This window comes from Nicotiana tabacum, chromosome 15 (genome assembly GCF_000715075.1).
Source record: "Nicotiana tabacum cultivar K326 chromosome 15, ASM71507v2, whole genome shotgun sequence".
NCBI classification, from domain to species: Eukaryota; Viridiplantae; Streptophyta; class Magnoliopsida; order Solanales; family Solanaceae; genus Nicotiana; species Nicotiana tabacum.
Window position 1 is genome coordinate 2,155,976 of NC_134094.1, and position 25,576 is coordinate 2,181,551.

General features: G+C 36.5%; 1 protein-coding gene across 1 annotated transcript; it reads left to right on the forward strand.

The window, feature by feature from the left end:
* The first annotated feature begins 16,591 nt into the window (after nucleotides 1-16,591).
* LOC107805583 (nucleoside diphosphate kinase 3-like) lies at nucleotides 16,592-20,342 on the forward strand. Its single transcript, XM_016629652.2, has 7 exons — nucleotides 16,592-16,792; nucleotides 18,731-18,865; nucleotides 19,009-19,046; nucleotides 19,161-19,211; nucleotides 19,383-19,550; nucleotides 19,631-19,743; nucleotides 20,013-20,342. The coding sequence occupies exons 1-7, from the start codon at nucleotides 16,705-16,707 to the stop codon at nucleotides 20,134-20,136; spliced, it is 717 nt and encodes a 238-aa protein (XP_016485138.1). The 5' UTR covers nucleotides 16,592-16,704; the 3' UTR covers nucleotides 20,137-20,342.
* The last annotated feature ends 5,234 nt before the right edge of the window (nucleotides 20,343-25,576 follow it).

A 25,576-nucleotide genomic window follows, 5' to 3' on the forward strand; every position in this document is an offset into this window, starting at 1 on the left:
GGGAGAGCATAAAAATGGGCCTGACCACCCCCTGATCTGCCTCCCCCTCTAGGGCGACCCCTCGCTGACTGGCCTCCACCCCGAGCTGACTGGGCGGATGGTGAGGTAGCTTGTGTTGTAGTTGGAGGCTGACTCCTCTGCTGATATAGACCTCCATGATGACGAGGACACTGCCTCCACATATGCCCAAGCTCCCCACACTCAAAACAACTCCCTGGTATGGCGGCGGAAACTGAAAGGAACCCCTAGCACTGGGATGACTGGTAGAAGAATCTGGCATGGAAGAGCCCTGAATAGGTGGAGCACGGGACGAACTCTGAACTGGAAGGGAACTAAGTGATGAGTGGCCCTGATGAGATCAGTATAATACCATCAATATACGCTAATGGAATGAATTCCACAAGAAAAGCTTCAAAATTAGACCAAAACCCGAAATTGGCTCAAAAATTGCTTGTGGGGCCCACATCTCGGAACTCGACAAAAGTTATAAAATCCGAAAGCCCATTCAACCACGAGTCTACCCATACCAATTTTACCAAAATCCGACCTCAACTCGACCCTCAAATCTACAAATCTTATTTCCAAATTTCTAAGTTCCAATCTCCTATTTACACCTCAAAATCATATAATTTAGTCGGATTATTCGATGATAATTCAATATTATGGAGTAGAAATGATCACAAGGGACTTACCTCAAGTTTTCCTTGAAAATATATCAAAAATCGTCTCTCCTCAAGCTCCAATTTGTCAAAAATGGCAAATGGGACGAAGTCCCTATTTTTATAATTCTGCCCAAACAACCTCGGTTCTGCCTCGATCTGGACCTTCGATCGAGGTCCTCGATCCTGGTCCTCGGTTCTGCCCCTCGATCCTGGTTCTCGATCCCGGCCCTCGATTATGTCTTCGACCCGGCCTTCGACCGTGACCCTCGACCCTGGGCTCGATCATGCCTTCGATCGTGGCCCTCGACTCTGGGCTCGATCATGGCTTCGATCGTGGCCCTCAACTCTAAGCTCGATCTAGGCTTCGATCGTGGCCCTCGACCCTGAGCTCGATCTGGGCTCACATCTGGGCTCGATTTCTGGGCAGAAGCAAATTTCCAACATAAGGAAATTGCAGCAACTGTTCTAGTTTAATTTATGATCCGTTAACCATCTGAAACTCACCCGAGGCCCTCGGGACCTCAACCAAATATACCAACAAGTCCTAAAATATCATACGAACTTAGTCGAATCCTCAAACCACCTCAAACAACGCTAAAACCATGAATTACACCCCAATTCAAGCCTAATGAACTTTGAAATTTCTAATTTCTTCAAACAACTCCGGAACCTATCAAATCACGTCCGATTGACCTCAAATTTTGCACACAAGTCCTAAATGACATAACAGAGGTATTTCAATTTTTAGAATCGGATTCCGACCCCGATATCAAAAAGTCAACCCCCCGGTCAAACTTCTCAAAAATAAAACTTTCGGCATTTCAAGCCTAATTACTCTACGGACTTCCAAAAAATATTTCGGACATGCTCCTACGCCCAAAATCACCATACAGAGCTATTGGAATCATCAAAATTCAAATTCGAGGTTGTTTACACATAGGTCCATATCCGGTCCACTTTTCTAACTCAAAAGTTTTTTTTTTCAATTATGAGACTAAGTGTCTCATTTCACTCCGAGTTCTTTTCGGACTCGAACCCACTAACCTGATATAACATAATATAGCTGAATAATACCAAAAAGAAGTAGGAATAGGGAAAACAAGGTCATAACTCTCGAAACGACCGACCGGGTCGTTACACCTTCGTACACTGTTGATAATAAAAGAAACACGCGAAATTTCATGACCACTTACCAGATCAACATGTCAAAGAGCTCTCTTGCCCCAACCAGAACCATAATCGCTTTCTGAGCCGACTTTCAATATTATACCCCTGAATATACCGAAATCAAACCTGACACTACCCATTCTAGGTCCAGTGACCTTATATTACTAGACACAATTGTTCCATAGACATGCCGCACCAATATAACATCAGAGCCACAACCTGTGCTATCCGTGCACCAATACGCAACAATTCCAATGTACCCAGTCATGAAAAATGACTCAAATGAGAGAACTGCCCCGCCAAATTAATAAGTACCGCCACAACGTAACGCTGAAAATTCATCATACACCATAGAACCATCACCCGATTCTAACACAAGGTCCATACCTTAACATAACTCCGCTGCAATGCGTGACCCCATCCAAAAGTTGGTCCATGATATATACTCCGAGCCACCCTGCTCTAAATTAATAACGACGAATAGGCAAATGATAAAAATACCACACAAAACCTGAAAGGACATAACCATTACGCTATCGATCATGCAATACCCAAATACTCATCACACTCAAATTTCGCTATAAAGTTCAAATAGAACCGCACCATCTGTGCACATAACCAATGAATCACAACTCTTCGTAGCATAAAGGAGTAACTCACAGATCATTTCAGAACACGAATAAGTTCAACATCAACCGAATGACACATCCCTCAATAATAGCAGTATGGAGCCAACCATTCCGGCTCGGTGTAGAATACACATCTTAATTGGGCCTACCTATGGGCCCCAAATCAACTCTCGTCACCACAATAGATAAATAACCCTTCAAAAATTCACCGCAACTGATTCATAATACATCATATCATCTAACTCGCTTCGGTCACGACTTCACAGTCCACAACCACAAAATAATCTGCTCATGAGAACTCCCAGTCTCCAAATCCATAGAACACACGAAGCACTATTTCTGATTCCATCAAATTTAAATCTCTCTAACTCAACCAAGCCATGCAGGTCGCCAAACCCAAGAGTATTGCCACAAAGCACCTGTAGAAAACCCCCACATCATAAGCACCCAAAGAACCGATCATATCCATTACCATACTGATCCAACATACTACCAAGTAATCCTATTTCTCCAAGTCCCTTCCGAATTTGTCTTGAAATTGATACTTCTCCTTGCTAAAATGCCACGATCTTTAACCACAACTCACCCCACAAACCTTAGCATAGAAACATAACACCCTACGGTCCATAAGCAGTTGTATTCTTCTTAAGAACCTTCAAAAATACCACAATTGTAACACTCACTCTGAAAATACTTTATGTGAATTTGAAATTGTTATTCTTACCCTACTTATACTAAAACATAGAATCCATAATCATACAGAATTTCCGCAAGTCCAGGCACCATCCAGTGTAAATCTCAGGTTTTTATCCATACACAAGTCTGGAGAAATTCTCAATTGCTATATAAAATTCTCAAACCCACTAGAATTTTCTCGGAAGTCACCCACTTTGCTCAAATCTAATTGCACCGCCCAAATGGGCCAAAAGACAAGTACCCCATTAGCACAACAACACTCAAAGAAGTAACTCTACTTCAATACCCCCAATCAAATTCATACTCCGTGCGTACTATATATTTTGAAAATAACAACTCACTCATCCCATGATTTTCACATACTCATAAAGTACAATATAACTCATATCCAAGAATTCGTTTACTCAAGTCATTCTCGAACTCCACCTCTGCAAGTCATAACTAATCCACAAGCATGCCTCAGACCAAACCTAAAATTTAATATATAACCATGAAATTAAGTCGTCTGCAGCAGGCTCCCCCACTGGCTCAAAGTCATAAATTTAAACACTCTATAACTCACAATATCCATACTCTACTACTGCCCTAATACTTCCGTCAGTTCAACGAAAAATTCTTCTCAAGCTCATATAACGCCAACCATAAAAATACCCTAAATCATCTGCTAAGCTCGCAATCATTCTCTTGACACTCAAGTCCACTTTCTCAGCCAGATTTGAATTTAAATCTCCACACATATGCCCCACTGGCAGAAAGGAAACTCTCCACTCACATCATAAGGAATACACCTATGTAGATTACTCCGCAGGAAATAACCCACCTGCTTAACCTCAAATTGGCATCTTGTTATATCTTTTCGCAGCCATAATTTCTATGCAATCACTAAATCTTTCTGAGTCCAAACTCACTAACTAGACATGAGAGTTTAATTTGTCCCAAAATTTAATAATTGTGAAAGATCCTTCAAAACATTCACATTCGAGACTGTACGTCACATCAAAATGAAAATCAAGCACCTAACGGCCTTCCTTTATATTTCAAGGAAACACTTCTCGTCACATTCAAATCGTCTTAACACATCCCGCAGTTACATTGTACTCATCACAAGGCCATTCCACCACTCATCGAGCTACAAATTCCCCTTGTAGGGACATTACCGGACATACGAGTCCAAATGTACAAGTTCTCACAACAGAAATTACCAAGCTTAAGCTGCGGTCTAAACTTGGCCTCAGGTCCTCCAGACTAGCCCATCACCAAAACACACAATACACATCTCGAACCTCGTCCATAGAATTACAAGTCGGAGATGCACAGCTGATACCGAGTGCTCATGTGCGCATACGAATACGTGGAAGGAATTCAAAGAGTTATGTCCCAAGATGAATCAATCTCGCACGATAAGGAAAGAAAGATGGGAAGTATATATCCTAAATGCTATGTAGCATGTCGAAGATAAGTATGGACGTCATCATACCGATCCGCAAGACTCTACTAGACACTTGCTCATGACTTATAGAACCTATGAACCTAGGGCTCTGATACCACCTTGTCACGACCACAAATCCAACTAGTCGTAATGGCACCTAACCCAACCCGTTAGGTAAGCCAACTTTTAACTATCCAATTCCAATAATAATTATTAAAGTAATTTAAGTAAATAAAGATCTTAATCTTATATATTTTTCAAGAACTGGTAGTACAAATCATGAGCTTCTAAGAATAGAATTTACAAAGCGAAAATGAAATAAATACATAATTTGTTTGAATAGTACATAAACAGAGCTTTTATAAATCTAAGGCTACCATGAACAAGAGGCAGCTACAATAGGAATGCAGGTAAATCTTTAAATCCCGCAACCATCGAGCACAACAACAACAACAGCCAATATCTACATGCAATGTGCAAAAGTGTAGTATCAGTACAACCGACCCCATGTACTGAGTAAGTAACAAACCTAGCCTTAGGTTGAAAGTAGTGACAAGCTTCCTCCAAGGTCGGGTCCAAAACCATTAGTCCACAGCAATCCATAACAATATAAAGCAAATAATACCAGAAGTAACTCAAGGATAAAATACTCAGCCAAATCATGATTTCAAAAATAATAGTTCTTTCTTTCAAATACATCAGTGAAAACCTAAATCGTTTGCCGAAGTTGCCAAAAATATGAATAGTTTGAAAACAATAAATTTCTCCCAAAATCTTTTCAATAATAAATAAGATATTTCATTTTCCTTCCGGATAACCCGTGTAAAACAAATGCATCACTATGCTCATCTGTCAAAATGTGTGAGAAATCATGAATGAAGTGATGTTGTACAACATGAGGAAAAATACAACTCTATGCTTGTATGTCATGTGTGCATGCCAATACGATGCAACTCAGTGATAAAATCATAAACAGCCCCTCGGGCAGAACATCACTCATATACAACCCCTCGAGAAAACCTCACAGTCACTCGTGCCACTCGGGCATACCTCACAATCACTCTTGCCACTCGGGCATACCTCACATTCACTCTTGCCTCCCAGTCACTCAGCACTCGGCACTCGCACTCAGTTGGTACCTGCGCTCACTGGGGGTGTGTACATACTCCGGAGGGGCTCCTTCAGCCCAAGCGCTATAATCTGCACGAACAACTCACGTGCTGCACGGACAACTCACGTGCTGCACGGACAACTCACGTGCTATAATAATAAAGTATGCTGCAGGCGGGCACCCCCGATCCACACTCATCCTCACAATCAGGCCCTCGGCCTCACTCAGTCATCAATCTCTCCAGTCTCTTGGGCTCACAATGTCATGAAAAATAGCCAAAAAATGATGATATGATGTATCAATAAATAACAACAGAGACTGAGATATGATATGCAATGAAATGAATATGACTGAGCATGAATTTTCAATTTAACACAATAATTCACAGTAATATGACCTTTGTGGGTCCCAATAATACTGGTACATAGCCTCAACATAATTTTTAATATGATTTTCAGCTTAATTTCTTCAACACATAAAACTACATAGAAAATGCCAAGATTAATTGACTACAAAATTTCAAGGAAAGAATTACGTCACAGTTTCTATAATGCACGCCCACACGCCCGTCACCTAGCATGTGCGTCACCTCCCAAAACTTTCACATAATACATATGTTCAGGGTTCATACCCTCAGCTCCAAGATTAGAAGAGTTACTTACCTCGAACAAGCCAAATCCAATGTCGAGCAAGCTAAGCAATGCTCCAGCAATTCCACTCAGCGCATATCAATTTCCAAACGGCTCGAATCTAGTCACAATTAATTTGATTCAGCCCACAAAATTTATAGGAATTAATTCCATATCAAAATACTAATATTTCCACAAACATCCGAAATTATGCACCAAAAATACCTGTGGGGCCCACGTCTCAGAATCTGACGAAACTCACAAAATCCGATAACTCATCCAATTATGAGTTCAACCATACTAATTTCATTCAAATCCGACTCTGAATCGGTGTTCAAATCTCAAAAACTCATTTTATGAAGTTTCTACAATTTCCCCCAAATTTCCACCTCAAATTACTGATTACATGATGAAAACAATGATATATTCATGTATGTTAACCAAATCTGAGTTAGGATCACTTACCCCGACGAATTTCTTGAAAACCCCACGAAAAATCGTCTCCAACCGAGCTCCCAAGGTCCAAAAATGAAATAATAACCTAAGCCTCGGTTATATAGCCCATTCTCTGAACTCACCATGCGCGGTCCGCAAAATTCCAAGCGCAGCCGCGCCCCGGGTCCCGCGGTCGCGAAAAATTGGCGCGTCCGCAAAATTCTGGGACTGCACTGCCATGCTTTAGTATTTTGGCAAACCTTTCTCTACATATGTCCAAATGATGAGTTTTTTACCTTTATGGAAACTAGACACGAAGGTCTACAACTTTCATTTTTGAATCATCTCAAAATTCCTTGTAGATCAAAACATTAGGCTTCCAAAGTCGGACCAGCGGATCTGCAGAACTTCCAACCGCGGTCCGCGAAATTCTAAGCGCCTCAGCGCCCCAAAATGTGCGGTCCGCGTTCCTCCTTCGCCTCAGCGTCCAAAAATGCACGGTCCGCGTCCCCGAAAGTACCAGAACAATATTAGAGTGCCGAAATGCCCGGACTCGCTCAAAACGCATTTCGAAACTCATCCGGAACATCCCGGACACAAACCATATATGAATTTCAATCATAAAATATGCTACGGACCTGCTCGCGCACTCAAAACACTGAAAATAGGTCACCTTGACCCGATATTGACAATGGCCAAACTCCCAAATTTTTTAACTTTATAAATCTCTCAACCAATGATCCAAAAATACACCCAAGCCCCTCTGGACCTTCAACCAAATATACCAACATGTTCCATAACATAACACGAACCTACTCGAGGCCTCAAATCACATCAAATAATGCTAAAATTACGAATCACACCTCAATTCAAGCCTAATAAATTTTGAACTTTCAAATTATATATCTTGTGCCGAAATACATCAAATCAATTCGGAATGACTTTAAATTTTGCACACAAGTAATAAACTACATAACGAAGCTATTCAAATTTCCAGAATCGGATTCTGACCCCGATATCAAAAAGTCAACCCCCGGTCAAACTTCCCAAAAATTTAACTTTCGACATTTCAAGCCAAATTCCACTACGTACCTCCAAATAATTTTTCGGACACGCTCCTAAGTCCAAAATCACCATACGGAGCTATTGGAATTATCAAAACTCCATTCTGAGATCGTTTACACATAAGTCGACATCCGGTCACTATTTTAACTTAAGCTTTAAATCTTGGAACTAAGTGTTCCAATTCATTCCAAAACCTCACCGGACCCGAACCAATTACCCCGATAATTTACACAATAAATGTAAAGTACAATTTGAGCATTAAATGAGAAGACGGGGTTGTAATACTCAAAACGATCGATCGGGTCGTTACATAACTCATACTTAGGCATCATTTATTTTTTTAAGATTAAGACGCCTGAATCTGAATACACGTCTGAATATCAAAATGTGTATTAAGATTAAGTCGTTCGAATCTGAATACACATCTGAATGTCAAGATGTGTATTAAGATCTGAATACTAAATGATTAAGACTGTTTGATTTTTAACATCTGAATGTATAAAATTTACGTTTATCTGAAAATTAATAAACATAAAATTCAAATAAAATACTAATTAATCTAATATTATATCACTAAAATATATAGATTTTTAAAATATGATAGTTGCTGGTGGTGATGGCTAACGGTAGTACTTGTGAATGCCGACTAAAAGCGGTGGCTGGTGGTAGTTTAGGGTAGTAGCTAGTGGTGATTGGTAGTAGTAGCTATTATAATTAAAAATGGTGGTGGTGGATGGTGATATTTAATAATGGCGAATGGTGGTGGTTGTAGTTGTGATTGAGGAAGATGGTGGTGGGTGGTGGTAGTTTATAATGATGGGCAGTGTCAGCTATAGTTGTTAATGGTGATGGGGTGGTTAGTTGTGGTAGTTGAGGTGGAAGAGTGTTGGTTGTCGTTAATGATAGTGGTGGGAGTGGTGGGGATGGTGGGTGGTGGTAGTCGACAATGGTGGCGGCTATGATTGAGGATGGTGGTGGTGGTGGGTGGCATGGTGGGAGTTGATAATGGTAGGCGGTAGCGGCAGTTAATAATGAATATGGATAATAGCATCTTAATGAAATTAAGTCTCTGTTATAGATCTTAATGATACATACCTATTCAGACTCATTAAGTAGTTGTGAAGTAAAAAAAAATAAACACACTTATTGATTAAGATCTGAATAATTAAGATTCAGACTTTGAAAACAAACACACTTAATGTCTGAGATCTGAATGATTAAGATTCAAGCCTTCATTAAGTGCAAACAAATGAGGCCTTAATGTAGACACTTGTTTGCGTGAAACTTTCAAGTAATTTTAATATATATTACATCGTTAGAGAGTAAAATGTACACTCTAGGGGTGTATAATATTTTTCGGAAAATATTTTTTAATTTTTTCATGTTTGGTTGGTCTAAATGTTTGGAAAATATTTCCCTCCAATTAGAGGAAAATATTTTCCATATCAAGAGAAGGGAAAATATTTTTCAAAACTCCTTCTCAACCTTCCCCACCCTATTTTCTATCCCCACCAACCCATGTCCATACCCCACCCTACCCCCACCTACCCATCCCACCCCCTCCATCACACCCCTACCCTAAATAAAAATATTATTAATAGTACTTTCTTTTCATGTTATAGTTAGATTATTTTTTTCATTCAACAAATGAGTATTTTTTTTCATGATATAAAAAAGTATTTTTATTTTTATTTTAACAAAAAAAATACTTTCTTTTCATGTAGAAAAAGTATTTTCTTTTCATGATGTAAAAAAGTTTTTTTTTTCATTTTAACAAAATGAATATTTTCTTTTCATGATATAGAAAAAGTATTTACTTTTATTTCAATAAAATGAGTACTTTATTTTCATGTTGTAGAAAGAGTACTTTCCTTTTCAACCAAAAAAAGAGTATTTTTTTAGTTATGAAGCACAAATTTCAACTTTAATTTTACGTAAAAAAGTAAAGCTGCACATTAGTTCCTTTTGGGTTTGTGTGAATTCTTAGAGACTTGTGGGAAGGGGGGTGGGGTGAAGGATGAGAAGAGTAGCATAAAAGAACCCTACCCTGTAGTCCACAAAAAATATTTTCTACTCTCTAACCAAATACTAGAAAATATTTTTCGGGAAAAGTTTTTCACTCACCAATCAAACAAGAAAAAATAAGTGATAATATCACTCCAAATATTTCTTTAATCCTAGTAAGACAAAACTATATAAGGTATTTTTCAATAAAATAACATAAATATGAGATGAATCATGACATTGTACTAAAATATTCAACAATAAAGATAATAAAATCGCATAAAATAAATATTATTAATAAGTCATAATGAAAACAAACATAATTTAAAATTATGACTAATAAGTATATTATTTACACACTAAAATAAAAATAAGTTATACATTTTATCTAAACCATGGGAAAACTAAAAAATAGATATCCAACACTATTTTCATTCATAGTACAATTGAATTGAATGTCTTTTATTAGCATTAGTATTGATTTGATTTTGGTTTAGGATTTATTTGAGTTACTAACATTTATGGACTATAAAACTTATTGGAGCATACAAAAATTATAAGCTCAAGCTTGAAATAACACGTTAAAAGATAAAACTATGAAAAAACTTAGGAAATATTTATAAGCTACACTATCATAAATATTTTTATGTATTAAATATATTTAAAATTTCTATACATATAATGTCGGGTTGGTTTGGTTTCGGATTGATTTTTTTTAGTTAAAACCAAACCAAACCAAATATGGTCTGGGTTTTTTTTTCAACACCAAACCATAGTCATTTTTTTTTTCTCGGTTCGACTTGGATTATCGAGTTGGTGCGGTTTGTCGGTTTCATTTGTACACCCCTACCCTCATGTGTACACCAAACTGTATTAACTTATCATTTAATGAGGTGAAAATATAAAATAATTAACGAGTAAAGAAGTATATTTTCTATTATATAGAAAGAGCAAAGATGGTCGACCACTGGCATCATTGCAAATCTATCTTTATTTAAGTACAAAATGGTAATTACGTCACAACAATTAAAATGAAACTCTAGAAGGATCCCTTTTTCTTTCTCATCTCTAACAAAAAAAGAGCACCAGCGGCTCTTTTCTTCATCTTCTCATCCAGGTAAGCTTTCCTTTTAAATTTTGCTGAAATTTCTCTTTGTTGTTTTCAATCTTTTCAATTTTTGGTCTACCCATGTTATATTTGTATTGATTTTGCCCGTTTCTTTGTAAAAATCCAGTCTTTTTTGCTTCATTGTTGTTTCTTTAACATAGTCTTTTTGCTTTTCTAATTTTATTAGGTCGTCCTCTCTGTATTTCCAACTGCAGCTTCTTGTTTCTCTCCCTCTCCCTCTCCCTCTCCCTCTCCTGTAATTCTTGAGGCTAGCATATACATTCTTTTTGTTTTTTATATTGCTTTCAAATATGTGAAGAAGATTTTCGTTTTCTCATAAATAAGAACTCTGTAATTGAACTATGATCAGATTTTAAAGAAGTGTAGCTATACTGCAACAACAATTAATTTTTCTTTTCATATTACTATATATAATTTGCTATTAACTGGTATGATAATTTTTTTGGTCCGGCGCTGGAGAAAATATGCTTCTGCTCTATCTTTAATTTTGATATAATACTCCAATCAGAAGTTGTAGTATATTAGCTTAATGAAAAATAGCAGAAAGTGACAACACTCTGAAAACCGACCAAACCTAAAAGTACTGACTTAAAGCCAATGCGGAACTAATAGTTAAATTTACGAGTTACTTTAAGAATTGGGGGTTTTGTAAAACTTTGAGTTCAATCAATCCTATGCAAAAAAAAGTTGAATTGAAATTCCGTCTATATACTTTGAAAAATAATCTTGATGGTTTAGAACTTCCTTCTAAATCAAGGAAATAAAGTCATATCCAACAGACTGTGCACAAACTAAAGGACTAAGCGCCTGAGAACTTCAAGGTTTGAGGATTCCATGTTGAACTACTCCAATGGGTCTTCAATCTGTATGTATTTTTCAAAATGAGGTATAAATATAGGTATATTGAAGTTACTGTTAAATTGACAAATGATTAACTTCAATATAGCTACATTTATACCTTATTTTGAAAAATGCATACAAATTGAAGACCCATTGGAGCAGTTCAACATGGAATCCTCAAACCTTGAAGTTCTCAGGCGCTTAGTCCTTTAGTTTGTGCACAGTCTGTTGGATATGACTTTATTTCCTTGATTTAGAAGGAAGTTCCAAACCATCAAGATTATTTTTCAAAGTATATAGACGGAATTTCAATTCAACTTTTTTATGCATAGGATTGATTGAACTCAAAGTTTTACAAAACCCTCAATTCTTAAAGTAACTCGTAAATTTAACTATTAGTTCCACATTGACTTTAAGTCAGCACTTTTAGGCTTGGTCAGTTTTCAGAGTGCTGTAACTTTCTGCTATTTTTCATTATGCTAATATACTACAACTTCTGATTGGAGTATTATATCAAGATTAAGTTTTTAGTAAAGACAATCTCCTATAAACAAAATTAAAGAGAGAGCATAAGCATATTTTCTCTAGCGCCGGACCAAAAAAACTATCATACCAGTTAATAGCAAATTATATATAGTAATATGAAAATAAAAATCAATTGATGTTGTAGTATAGCTACACTTCTTTAAAATCTGATCATAGTTCAATTACAGAGTTCTTATTTATGAGAAAACAAAAATCTTCTTTACATATTTGAAAGCAATACAAAAAAATAAAAAGAATGTATATGCTAGCCTCAAGAATTACACGAGAGGGAGAGGGAGATGGAGAGGGAGAGAAACAAGAAGTTGTCGTTGGAAATACAGAGAGGACGACCTAATAAAATTAGAAAATCAAAAAGACTATGTTAAAAAAACAACAATGAAGCAAAAAAGACTGGAGTTCTACAAAGAAACGGGCAAAATTAACACAAATATAACATGGGTAGACCAAAAATTGAAAAGATCAAAGACAACAAAGAGAAATTTCAGCAAAATGTAAAAGGAAAGCTCACCTGGATAAGAAGATGAAGAAAAGAGCCGATGGTGCTCTTTTTTTGTTAGAGATGAGAAAGAAAAAGGGATATTTCTAGAGTTCTATTTTAATTGTTGTGATGTAATTACCATTTTGCTCTTAAATAAAGATAGATTTGCAATGATGTCAGTGGTTATTCAGAAGATAAAAGTAGCAGAAATGAGGATGTTGAGGTGGATGTGCGGGCACACTAGAATAGATAAGATTAGGAATGATGTTACTCGGGAGAAGGTGCACGTGGATCCTATTGATGACAAGATGTGGGAAGCGAGGCTTAGATGGTTCGGACATGTTCAAAGAAGAAGCCCAGATGCTCCGGTACGGAGGTGTGAGCGGCTGGTTGTGGAGGACACGAGAAGAGGTAGAGGGCGGCGTAAGAAGTATTGGGGAGAGGTGATCAGACAGGATATGGCGAGGCTCCAGATTTCCGAGGACATGACACTTGATAGGAAGATGTGGAGGTCGAGTATTAGAGTTGTAGGTTAGGATGTAGTTGAGTCTTGACTTACTTCATACCATTGTGGGACTGGCCACGTAGAGTTTTTGTCTAGGGTAGCTAGTGACAATGTTGTGTTTTACTACTTCGCTTTTCAGTGCATGTCCTATTTACTAGCTATCGTTTTTGCTTTGCTTCTTTCTTCTGCATTTCCTGGTGTTCCTATTTTTTCTATGATTGTTGTGGTGATACTAATGTTGTTTCGTCTTGTCGTTTTGTCTTTTTGTTTTCTTGAGCTGAGTGTCTTTCGGAAACAGTCTCTCTACTCCTTTGGGGTAGGGGTAAGGTGTGCGTACACACTACCCTCCCCAAACCCCATTAGTGGAATTCTATTGGATTGTTGTTGTTGTTGTTGTCAGTGGTCGACCATCTTTGCTCTTTCTATATAATAGAAAAATAAGATGCCTTCTCAGTGATCTATATCTACTCAGCAAATTTAAAATATTTACAGATTTGGAAAACTTATTAGGGCTTTCATAAGCCATGAACCAACTTCAGTGGAAGAGGCTTCTTCAAGGACAGAACTTAAACTATAGAGTTAGTATCAGTATAGTGCAGTGCTTCTTATAACTGATAAGGCGTTATTGACTAACCACATAGGTTTTTTCTTCATTAATTTTCACATGTGCTTATATACCAAGTCACAAAAGTTATAAGCAGCAACTTTCTCCTCTGCTTTAGCCACTTTCTTAATATCAACAAGTAGATACGCTTAAGCAACATTAGCCTCAGTTTCCATTTGAACATGAAGCTCGCCATATTACCACCCATAATTTTCATTTAAATCATACATGGATCTTTTACAAATTTATTTTTAAAGCTTCCATAATAAGCCTCCCACACTATTAGATGTCATATACCAAATTCCACGGCATGATTTATGGTGCTTGATTTGTAATTCTTAGCTATTTATTTGGTTATTTTTGCTTTTATTACTTATTCATTTATGTAGAGTAACTAATAAATCAAGTACCATATTCTTTCTGGGACATGTATCTCTTGAAATATATGCTCCTGAAGTCAAGCATTCAGAAGAAGTCAAGCATTCTTTCTGAACGTTTCTATGCTCGAGATCATCTTTTAACGTACTGATTTTTTTAATTCCAATGAAACCTGAAGGTTTTGCCAGGCAGCATGAAAGTGTAACGCCTAAAAAGTACTCTTCGTGTTACATTAGAGATTTGGTGTTACAGTATATAAAGTAACAAATTATGCCCAAATATTTATCTGGTTATAGCTCATAAACTATTGGTTCTGGAATCTGGTTGTTCCTGTATTACTATTATTTTAACTCATGACTGGAATGCAGGTTCATTCTAGGAACATCAATGTTGGTGTTATTATCTATTGATGCCGTGAAATAAGATTTTCAAGTAACTAGATATTGAATCAGCATATGCTACATTTTTCTGTTCTTTCTTATTGCGATTCACCTAAAAGTTGATATAATATACTTGGAATTTACTTTAAGTTTGTATTTCATTTAAATGTTTGTGTGAAAGTATAAGTGGTGGATTGATATACCATCTTAGCATACTTGGTAGGGACTAATTCACTTGACCATTTGGTTTGTTCTACTTTTACTTCAGTACATGAAATACACAAGGATTATATGTTTCATGTATATTTATATAAATACACTCACATATATGCAATCTTTTAACATATATGAAGTATGTCTTATAAACATGCTTCTGTGATGAGTGCTTTCAAGTTCTATTTTTCTTTGTTTGCAGATTAAAACTAGCAAGCGAAACTCTGAGCAAAATTTACTTACCATGGTTGCAGAAGACTTAAAGCTCCTCTCCTCCTCTATCAGTTCAAATGGTAATGGCTCTTGACTAATTATATTGGTACCTCTTTTCATTCAATCTCTCAGCATAATATTTTCTATATATTTATGTTTATTAGTAAGATGGTACGACCTAAATCACTTAGAAGTATTTCCTTGAAACAGTAGTGTTGGTTGTGCTTTTTTTCGTTCAGTTTATTTATTTTATTTTCTTTAGGTTGTAGTTATACACATGCTTCAATTGGTAACAATATGCTAGTGAAAATAGTTACTTTATGCTATATGTGTCGTTTTTTTATACAAACTATTATTTAATTATTTTGCTTGATTTAAGCAAATTATTCCAATCACAACCTTGATTTGTTATGAATTGTGCATGCTCAGTATCTTGTCAGTCACAAAAATCTAATTTATTCAAGGGGGTATATTTTATTTCTAAGATACCCTTTTACTGACGGATGATTGGTGCATTTCTTCTTTGTCAGTCTTTCTTAAGGTAATGTACTTTAAATTAAAAGGTTGATGAAGAAGTTACTTACTTTTAGAGGAGGCTTATGGTGTTCTTGTCATACCGTATATTCATAGACTTCCTGAAGTTAGGACATTTTTACCCTGCTCAACCAATTCAAGCAATTAAGTAAAGACGCTTCTTAAGACCAAGTAACTATCAAAGCATATAGTTTGGACAAAGATGTATGAAGGACTTGCATCATCAATTTATCTGGTGTTATCTATGGTAACTTAGTCATGCAGTTATAGTAGCTACCTCCTAGCAGAAGATATTTCAAAAACCAAGTCATGAACAAATAGTGACTTTGATCTATCATTTTGTATGGTTTACCTTGGTAAATTTAATTTCATTAGGGAGTGAGATTTATTGTTCCTAAATGCACAGATTCTGAATATGCATGCTCTAAATAGTAGGTGGTCTTTAATGTTTGTCACTATTTACTAAGAATGGAACTGTACTTATGTATTAGTGAAAGTATAGTTATTCTAGAGTATGTATTCCTATTTTGGGATCAAATCGTACGTGCAACTAAAGATTAGACATAAATTCTCTGAGCTGTATCAAAATTTAAAATATTTGGCCCGTGCTATGCACGGGCGAACCTCATCTACTATGCCAATACACGTTGTGCATATATTGATTTGACATCAACACTGAGTGCAAATATATTTTTAACGTCAAATAAAAAAAAAAGACAAACACGTGATTCAGATTTAATGAGAAAGCAACATATATAGATACGAAGTCGTAACTACAAAACAACGAATCTGATTCATTCAATCAAATTCCAACAACTTCGGTTAAGATTTGACCCAATCAAAGCCCAAACTCTCTTCTCCCACACACCCCTTTAGCGCGTGAACCACGTGTGCATTAACAATACTTTCCAAATCAGTTACCTCAAAATAAAAGCTCACTCAGTCACTGATCACTATTCCATTCTTTCCTTTCTTCCTTCTCTACATTTCACTCTTCACAAAAGAGTGCATTAGATTTGTTTTTATTTTAAGGTTTAGATTTGAATTTTGTTTGAAGATGAATTCTCAGATTTGCAGATCTGCTTCACGAGCTACTAAATCTCTGTTTTCTGCTTATTCTAAGCAGCGTTCTCGTGCCTTTTCTGGTAAATTTTTGTTCCATTTCTATTTAATTTCAATTTATTCACTCATGAAAGAGGTCGTTTTTATAAATGTATATAAAAATTTGGATGTATCTAATATGCACCGACCATGTAAATATTTTTTGCACTATGAATCTATGACGGGGAACCTTGTAGCAACGGTAAAGTTATTTTCGTATGACTTATAGGTCACGGGTTTGAGTCGAGTAATCAGCCAGTTATGCTTGCATCATGAGTGAATTATCTTTTAAAATGCCGGTGCACGGAACTTAAGCTCTAAAAATTTATCAATGTGTGTGTGGTGCACATATCGATATCAAATCCTCATTGATATTCGAGCTCAAATTTCACAAATTGTTATATAACTATTTTTTTTTTCATTAAAGTCATATAATTTTGTTTTTTCACACGAAAATCATATAAAAATGACTTTTTTTCATCAAAGTCATATAACTTTGTTTTCTCACACAAAAATCATAAAAATTTCACTATCTCACACAAAAATCATAATGGTCGAAAAACAAAGTTTTCAGTAATATTTTCTTATTTTACGTTTTTTTATTTTTTATTTTCAATCTAATAAATAATTATCCAATTAAAATAGGAGAAATATGAGTATATTTTTAGCCGTTCTCAAAAATAATAGCCGATAATATATATATATATATATATATATATATATATATGTGTGTGTGTGTGTGTGTGTGTGTGTGTGTGTGTGTGTGTGTGTGTGTATTATATACATATAATATGCACATTCCATATATATTTTGTCTAGCAAATGCAATTAGTTTCGGTCGACCGATTAATTTTATATTTTTCTTTTAAAATAGGAATGACCCAACCCAGCTGACCCAATACTCATATACGTAAGTTAAAATAATACTACCATAAGAAACTTAGTTCGGAATTCATGAGATTCTATTAAAAAAAATAAGAAAATAAAAGGTATAATTAGAGAGCACTTGAAATAAAAATGATATCGATTTGAATAAAAATCTTGAAAAAATAAATAAAAGATAGAAGCATTATGTTTTAAAGGATTTACTATTCACTTTTAGTATTATTTTAATTTTTATATATGAGTATTGGGTCGGGTGGGCCAGGTCGGGTTGACTCATCCCTATTTTAATTGGATTATTATTTATTAGACTTAATTGAATTATTATTTATTAGACTGAAAATAAGAAAATACTAATAAAAAATATATTTTTCAAGTTTTATAATTTTTGTGTGAGAAAACATAGTTATATGACTTTGGTGAAAAAAAATCATAGTTATATATATGGTTTTTATGTGAGAAAACAAAGTTATATGAATTTAGTGAAAAAAAATCATAGTTATATGACCATTTGTGAAATTTACCCCGTATACACGTGTGCATATATGTGATGTATTGATTTGAAATCCTAGATGTTCCTATGGCTACCTTTAGCATCGTGATGAGTTTGATCTGCCGGCGGGGAAGCATTGAGCTTTCCAATCATGATATTTAAGTTTTTGAGCTTTTAGGTTGATACTCGTCTTTATATCTATATTGTAATTCATTTATTTGCAATTTGGCATGTCTATTTTTATATCTCGCCGGTGTTCCACTTCCTTCAGTAGATTGGTGTTTATGTTTTAGAGGAAACAATGATTAGTGGATATTTGAGAATTTTAAGTCTTATGGAACAATGGAGGAGATAGATCTGATTGATTCTGATTACTAGTGGTCTTTACCTTTACATTTGTTGAGCGATAAGTTAACTATCAAAGCAGAAAAACAAGTAATTGCGTACAGAGGCGGAACCAGAATTTGAACCTTATGGGTTCGAAATTGTAATCCTTCTAAGTTACCGGGTTCTAAATTAATAAGTTGTACATTTCAATGGATTTCTTAAGACATCCCGCACTCTGCCTCCGCCCCTGATTGTGTGAATATACTTGTCCTATTTGCAGGGGGACGAGCAGTGGCTGCAGCAGCCACAGTTTCTTTGAGAGGAGTTGTGCCTTCTTTAGCTTCATATGGCAGGACTGACTCTGGAAATTCATCTAGAGCTTGGATTTCGGGAATCCTCGCCCTTCCTGCAGCAGGTTCATATCTTATTACTTATCTATGTTAAATTAATGTTGCCGCTCAAGTTTGTGTCATTTTGAAAATGCAACTTCACTAAAAATTTGAATTTTCTGTATGATAATCTGATTTCATTTGTTTTGTTTCTCTCTTTATTATATAGCTTACATGATCCAGGAGCAAGAAGCACATGCTGCTGAGGTACACTATCTTAACTAATTTCCCCTTGATTGAGATGTTAGATGTTATATCTTGCATTTGTCATCATCTTCATTTTTTGTCACAACTAACATCACACAATATTTTTCGTACAAGATGGAGCGTACCTTCATCGCCATCAAGCCAGATGGAGTACAAAGGGGCTTGGTATGTTAAGTAGGGTTAGAATGCTGCTTCCTTTTATTTCTTATAAATTCCTGTAATATGCTTTTTCCTTCATTCTCACTTAAGTGGTTGGAACAGTATGTTGGACTCCTATGCGCTATGCAGATGTTAGTTCTCTTTCCAATTGGCTTAGAGAGTTTTGTACCATTGCAGATTTCAGAAATCGTATCGCGCTTTGAGCGCAAAGGTTTCAAGTTGGTTGCGATCAAAATTGTTGTTCCATCTAAGGATTTTGCCGGAAAGCACTATCATGACCTTAAGGAGAGACCATTCTTTAACGGCCTATGTGATTTCCTCAGCTCCGGCCCTGTTGTAGCAATGGTTAGAGAAATTTAGCCAAGTCTAAATTTACTTGTTTGACAAAATGATTCGCTTTAAGTAATTCCATAATCAATCTCTAGGTATGGGAAGGCGAGGGAGTAATTAGATATGGACGGAAGCTTATTGGAGCGACAGATCCGCAAAAATCAGAACCTGGAACAATCAGAGGTGACTTAGCTGTTGTAGTCGGAAGGTACAAAAACTTCTTGCCTTAATTCTATAGTTAGTCTTCTTGAGCTTTGGAGCAACAGTAAAGTTGTCTCCGTGTGACCTATAAGTCACGAGTTCGAATCGTGGAATCAGTCATTGATGATTGCATTAGGATAGGCTGCCTACAGCATACTCTTTGGAGTGTGTCCCTTCCTCGGACCTTGCGTAAATGCGAGATGCTTCGTGCATCGCCTGCCTTTTTTGGTCTTCTTGTGCTGTTGCATATTGCCGTTAACACGAGTTGCTTTACAGGAACATCATCCATGGAAGCGATGGACCCGAGACTGCCAAGGATGAGATCAAACTATGGTTCAAACCAGAAGAGTTGGTTAAATATACAAGCAATGATGAGAAGTGGATATATGGTGTGAACTGAGCAAACGTATTTTCTCTTAATTTAAACTGCGATTAACTCAACATGAAGACTAGAAACTACTGATTATCTGAATAAATCTGATGCCAATTGCCTTAGGCTATAGTAGTAACATAACCTTTAGCATATTGTTATTTTAATTGTTCAATAATCAGATGTACTGAAATGCTGCTGAGACTTTGTCAATTGCATTTTTCTTTGTTGTGCTCCGAGCATAGTTTTTTTTTTAGTATGGGAAGATTAGGTGCAACTCTTCATATCCCCCCCTCCCTCTCTTTATTAAACAGTGAACATTTATATTCACACTCGGTGTTTACACCAAACTAATAAATGAAATAGATTTGTTTTTCTAACCAAGGTCAAGCAATGTATTTTCTCAACGTAATTTTTAAATGGAAAGGTTAAAATTACTTCGTTTGGTGTAAGTACGGGTAAGTATTTATCAATTTCTATGGTATGAGTGAACGACTTTTGACTTGACTCTACGCTTACTACTTTAGAAGTGTTAAGGGCTAAATAAACATCTCAAATTGGTCTATATTAGCTGCAATTCTCGACTTTAATGATCTGAAGCAGGTTTTTGATTGAACTCAAGAAATTACAAAAAATTGTGTTATGTTGTTAGAAATTGGTATTTATAAAAGTTTTTAAAAAAGAAACAATATATTAGAAATAAGTTTGTCAAGGAATATTTATATGTTTTTTGGTGGAGTCAAGATTTGAACTTTATGAGTTCAAGATTAGATTCGGTAACGACCATGCGGTCGTTTTGAGTGTTGTAGCCCCTTTCCCCCATTTTCTTGTTCATTTTATGCTTAATTGTTGCTATGTGACTTGTCGGGGTAGTTGGTTCAGTTCCGGGGATGTTTCGAAATGAGTTGAGACACTTAGTTTCAAGGTTTGAAGGCTTCAGTTGAAAAAGTTGACCGGATGTTGACTTATGTGTAAATGGCTCCGGAATAGAGTTTTGATGGTTCTGATAGCTCCGTTAGGTGATTTTCGACTTAGGAGTGTGTCGTGATAGTGATTTGGAGGTCCGTAGTTGATTTAGGCTTGAAATGGCGAAAATTGGAAATTAGAAGTTTTGAAAATTGAGAAGTTTGACCGAGAGTTGACTTTGTGGTTACCGGACTCGAATTTTGGTTCCGAGAGTTGGAGTAGGTCTGTTGCGTCATTTATGACTTGTGTACAAAATTTGAGGTCAATTGGATGTGATTTGATAAGTTTCGGCATCGATTTGTAGAAGTTGGAAATTCTTAGTTTTCGTTAGCCTTGAATTGAGGTACGATTCGTATTTTTTATGTTGTTTAATGTGATTTGAGGCCTCGACTAAGTTTGTATCATATTTTAGGACTTATTGGTATGTTTAGTTGAGGTCACGGTGGCCTAGGGTTGGTTTCAGATGGTTAACAAATAAAAAATGGAACTTGAAGCATTGTTGAAGCTGTAGACCTTCTGGTGTGATCGCACCTGTGAGGGGATTGGTTGCAGGTGCGACTGGAGTGACGTAGAAGCGAGGTTGGTTTGGCTAAGGGAGTATCGCAGGTGTGGAGGGAGGAGCGCATCTGCGAGTCCGCAGAAGCGGAACAACAGTCACAAGTGCGAGATTTTGAAATTGGCTCTCGGTGCACAGATGCGGACGTGGGGCCGCAGGTGCGGTCTGGCAGGTGCAAGCCTTTGGCCGCAAAAGTTGTAGGTCAGGGGTTGAGTGTAAATTCGCAGGTGCGGATTTTTAACCGCAAAAGCGGTACTGCAGAAGCGGAACCTCTGGAATTGTTTAAATTCGAAGGGTTTCGAGGTTTTAATCATTTTTGGACATTTCGAGTTCGGGCTAAGGCGATTTTGAGAGGGATTTCGAAGGAATTTTTTGAGGTAAGTCACTTGTGATCATTTTTATTCAATAATATTGTTTCCCCATTGAATTTTTCACCTAGTTTGTGTGTTTTTAAGGTGGATTTTTGGGAGTTTGAGGCTAGGGATTTGGAGAGTTAAATTTGGGGATTTGAGTGACGATTTGGTGTCGAAATTTGATAAATTTGGTATGGTTGGACTCGTGTTTGAATGAGCTTTCGAATTTTGTAACTTTTATCAGATTCCGAGACGTGGTCTTGAGGGTTGACTTTTGAGTTAACCTTTTGACTTTTGATTAAGAACTTAGCATTTTCATATGGAATTGATTCCTATAGCTTGAGTTGATCGTATCGAATTGTTTATGGCTTTATTCGAGGCTTTCGGAGGCCGTTTCATGAGGCAAGAGCTTGTTAGAGTAGAGATTTGTACGGTTTGAGGTAAGTAACACTTCTAAAGTTAGTTATGAGAGTATGAAACCCTGAATTACGTGTTACGTGATTCGTGTTGAGGTGACGCGCATGCTAGGTGACAGGCGTGTGGGCGTGCACCGTAGTAATTGTGATTTAGTTGATTCTATGGAACTGTGTAGCTATCTTATTTGAACGTTATTACTGTACTCTATGTGTTAGAGCACTTGAACTGTGATTTATACTAGAAAATATGTTTAGGCTATATGTTGGTACTATTAGGACCCACAATGGTCGTTTTTTATTGTTGAGTTATTTGCTTAATTGCAGTTATGTACTCAGTCACATTCATCGATACATATCATATCTCAGTCTCTGTTATCGTATATTATCACATCTCGTATCATTGATTTGGGTTGCTTAGCATGAGTGTTGTGAGCCCTAGACTGGAGAGATTGATTACTGAGTAAGGCCGGGGGCCTATTGTGAGTGATATTTATGAGATCGAGTTGCACGCCGCATCAGACTTTATTGATTCATGCCAGAACTTGGCTTATTATAGCGCTTGGACTGGATCTGCCTTTCCGAAGTCTGCACACCCACAGTGAGCGCAGTTGATATTGATTCATTTGCATTGGGTTGGATCTGCCCTGGATTTAATTGCATTTGGGCTAGATCTATCATGTACAATGCTGAGTGATTGAGTGTGATGAGTGAGAATTGATACAGTCAGGTTAAGTACTCTGAGAGTGTGAGTACGCGATGCTTTCATTGTGTTTAAACACATATGATATGCATATTGGCATGTAGATATAGAGATGTCATATTCCTTTTATCATTCAAACTTGGCATATTTTATCCGTTCTGAGTTTAATTGCTAAACCTGGAAGCATGTCTAAATTCTTGTACTGTTACCTGCAAATGATGAATTTTTGAGATATTACTGTCATATTTTTCATAAATTTCCGTGCTGTTAATTCTGTATGTGGGCTGTAATGTTCGAGCTTGTCACTACTTTCGGTCCAAAGGTTAGATTTGTTACTTATTGAGTTGGTTGTACTCACGCTATACCCTGCACTTCGTGTGCAGATCTCGGTGTTTCCGGGCACGGTGGTTGCTGATTCTTAGAGTTTTCAGTCATTCGGACACTATCGAGGTAGCTACATTGGCGTCCGCAGACCTTGACTCTTATCCCCTAACCCTCAGTTTTTTTTTAGGGTAACAAAATATGAATTTTAGAAAAGAACCAAAATTTCCAGTACAAAAATACCTAGATCAAAAACTGTTTGTTCACAAACTCAAGATAGCTAATAGCCTGTTACATGCTTAAAAGTATTTTGGCAAAGACGGCAACTTAAGATCTGGGATTCTCTTTCTTCTCCTTAAAGAGAGCCAGCAGAGAGACACCAGAAACCTTCACAACCTTGAACCTAACACCAGGAAATGTCCTTTACGACCAAATCCAGCGATCAACACCTCATCATTTTCTTCAATGTAGTTCAAACAACCATCATTGGGGACAAAAGCAACAATCTTCTTCCCATTTTTGATGAGTTGAACCCTAGCACATTTACGAATAGCAGAGTTCTGAGTTTGATTTTTTTTTTTCAAACACCCATATTTTTTTTCTTAGACCGTATATCAAACGTGACACCCTCATTTTGGGAAACTTGTGTATCGAGCCGTGACACTTTTATCCAGTTTTATGACATTATTCAGTATATTCTGAATTTAAAAGTGTTGGGTGTGTATGAGTGTTGGTTTGTCTAGTATCATGATATGTGCCATCACAACGGTCGAGTTTTGGGTCGTGAATGATTCAACCGAACATTATTTAAAAAAATTGAATTTTACATATTAACCTTTTAGCCAATATTAGATATAACATTAAATCAGCTACCGATGGAACAAGGTAACATTAAACAAGAAATAATAGACACAGACACGATATATAAAACATTGATCTCTGAACCTTATTCTAAAACGAAGCATCTCAATCATGCCGAGAATGACCAAAATTCCCAAAAATTTTCTTATTAACCAACTTTTGTTATAAATATATTATATTATGGATGTTCATTTAGTACTCCATTGTAAATAAGCTTTCTGAAGAAGCTTATTCCATATGAGGCTCTGCCGTAAATATGTTTATCTATTTAGTACTCAATTGGAAATAAGCCTCCTGAAGAAGTTTATCCTTTCGGTACTCCGTTATGGATAAATATTACCCATGGTAGAAGATTATCTATATCTGACACAACAGCTTACAAGCAGCTTACACAGCAGCTTACAAGTAGCTTACACAGCAGCTTGCAGTAGTAGCTTACACAACAGCTTCCTTTCTTCTATAAATAGAGGAGAATTCAGTTCATTATGTACATAAGTTTGAAGTTTGAATAATATATCAGTTTCTCTATACTTGTCTTTACTTTACTGTCTTTACTTCATAACACGTTATCAGCACGAGACTCTGTCATCTCGAGAAAATACTTTGAAAGTATCAGAGGTACGAACTTTCTTTTTCTAAATAATATCAAATCTTTCTAAACTTGAGTTTGTAGCCCTGGATATATCGGGCAAAAGCTACATGTCTTGGGTGTTTGATGCCGAAATTCATCTTGATGCGATGGGTCTAGCAGACACCATCAAAGATAAAAATCAGCCATCAAACCAAGACCGTGCCAAAGCAATGATATTCCTACGCCATCACCTTGATGAGGGCCTGGAAATGGAATATATTACTGTTAAAGATCCAGTCATACTGTGGAATAATTTGAAAGATAGATATGACCACCTGAAGATGGTTGTTCTTCCACAGGCACGTTATTATTGGACTCATCTAAGGCTACAAGATTTTAAATCTATCAGTGAGTATAAATCTGCTATGTTCAGAATTATTTTCTAATTGAAACTATGTGGTGACAATATTACTGATCATGATATGTTGGAGAAAACTTTCATGTGCTCCTGCAGTAGCAATATCGAGATATGGGATTCAAAAAGTATTCTGAACTTATCTCACATCTTCTTGTAGCCGAGCAATATAATGGACTATTAATGAAAACCCATGAAAGCCGACCTACTGGTTATTGTCCATTCCCTAAAGTGAATGAGACGAACTTCCACCAAGCTAAGCGTGGAAGAGGACGTGGCCCCAGTCGTGGTCATGGCCGTGGTCGGGAAGG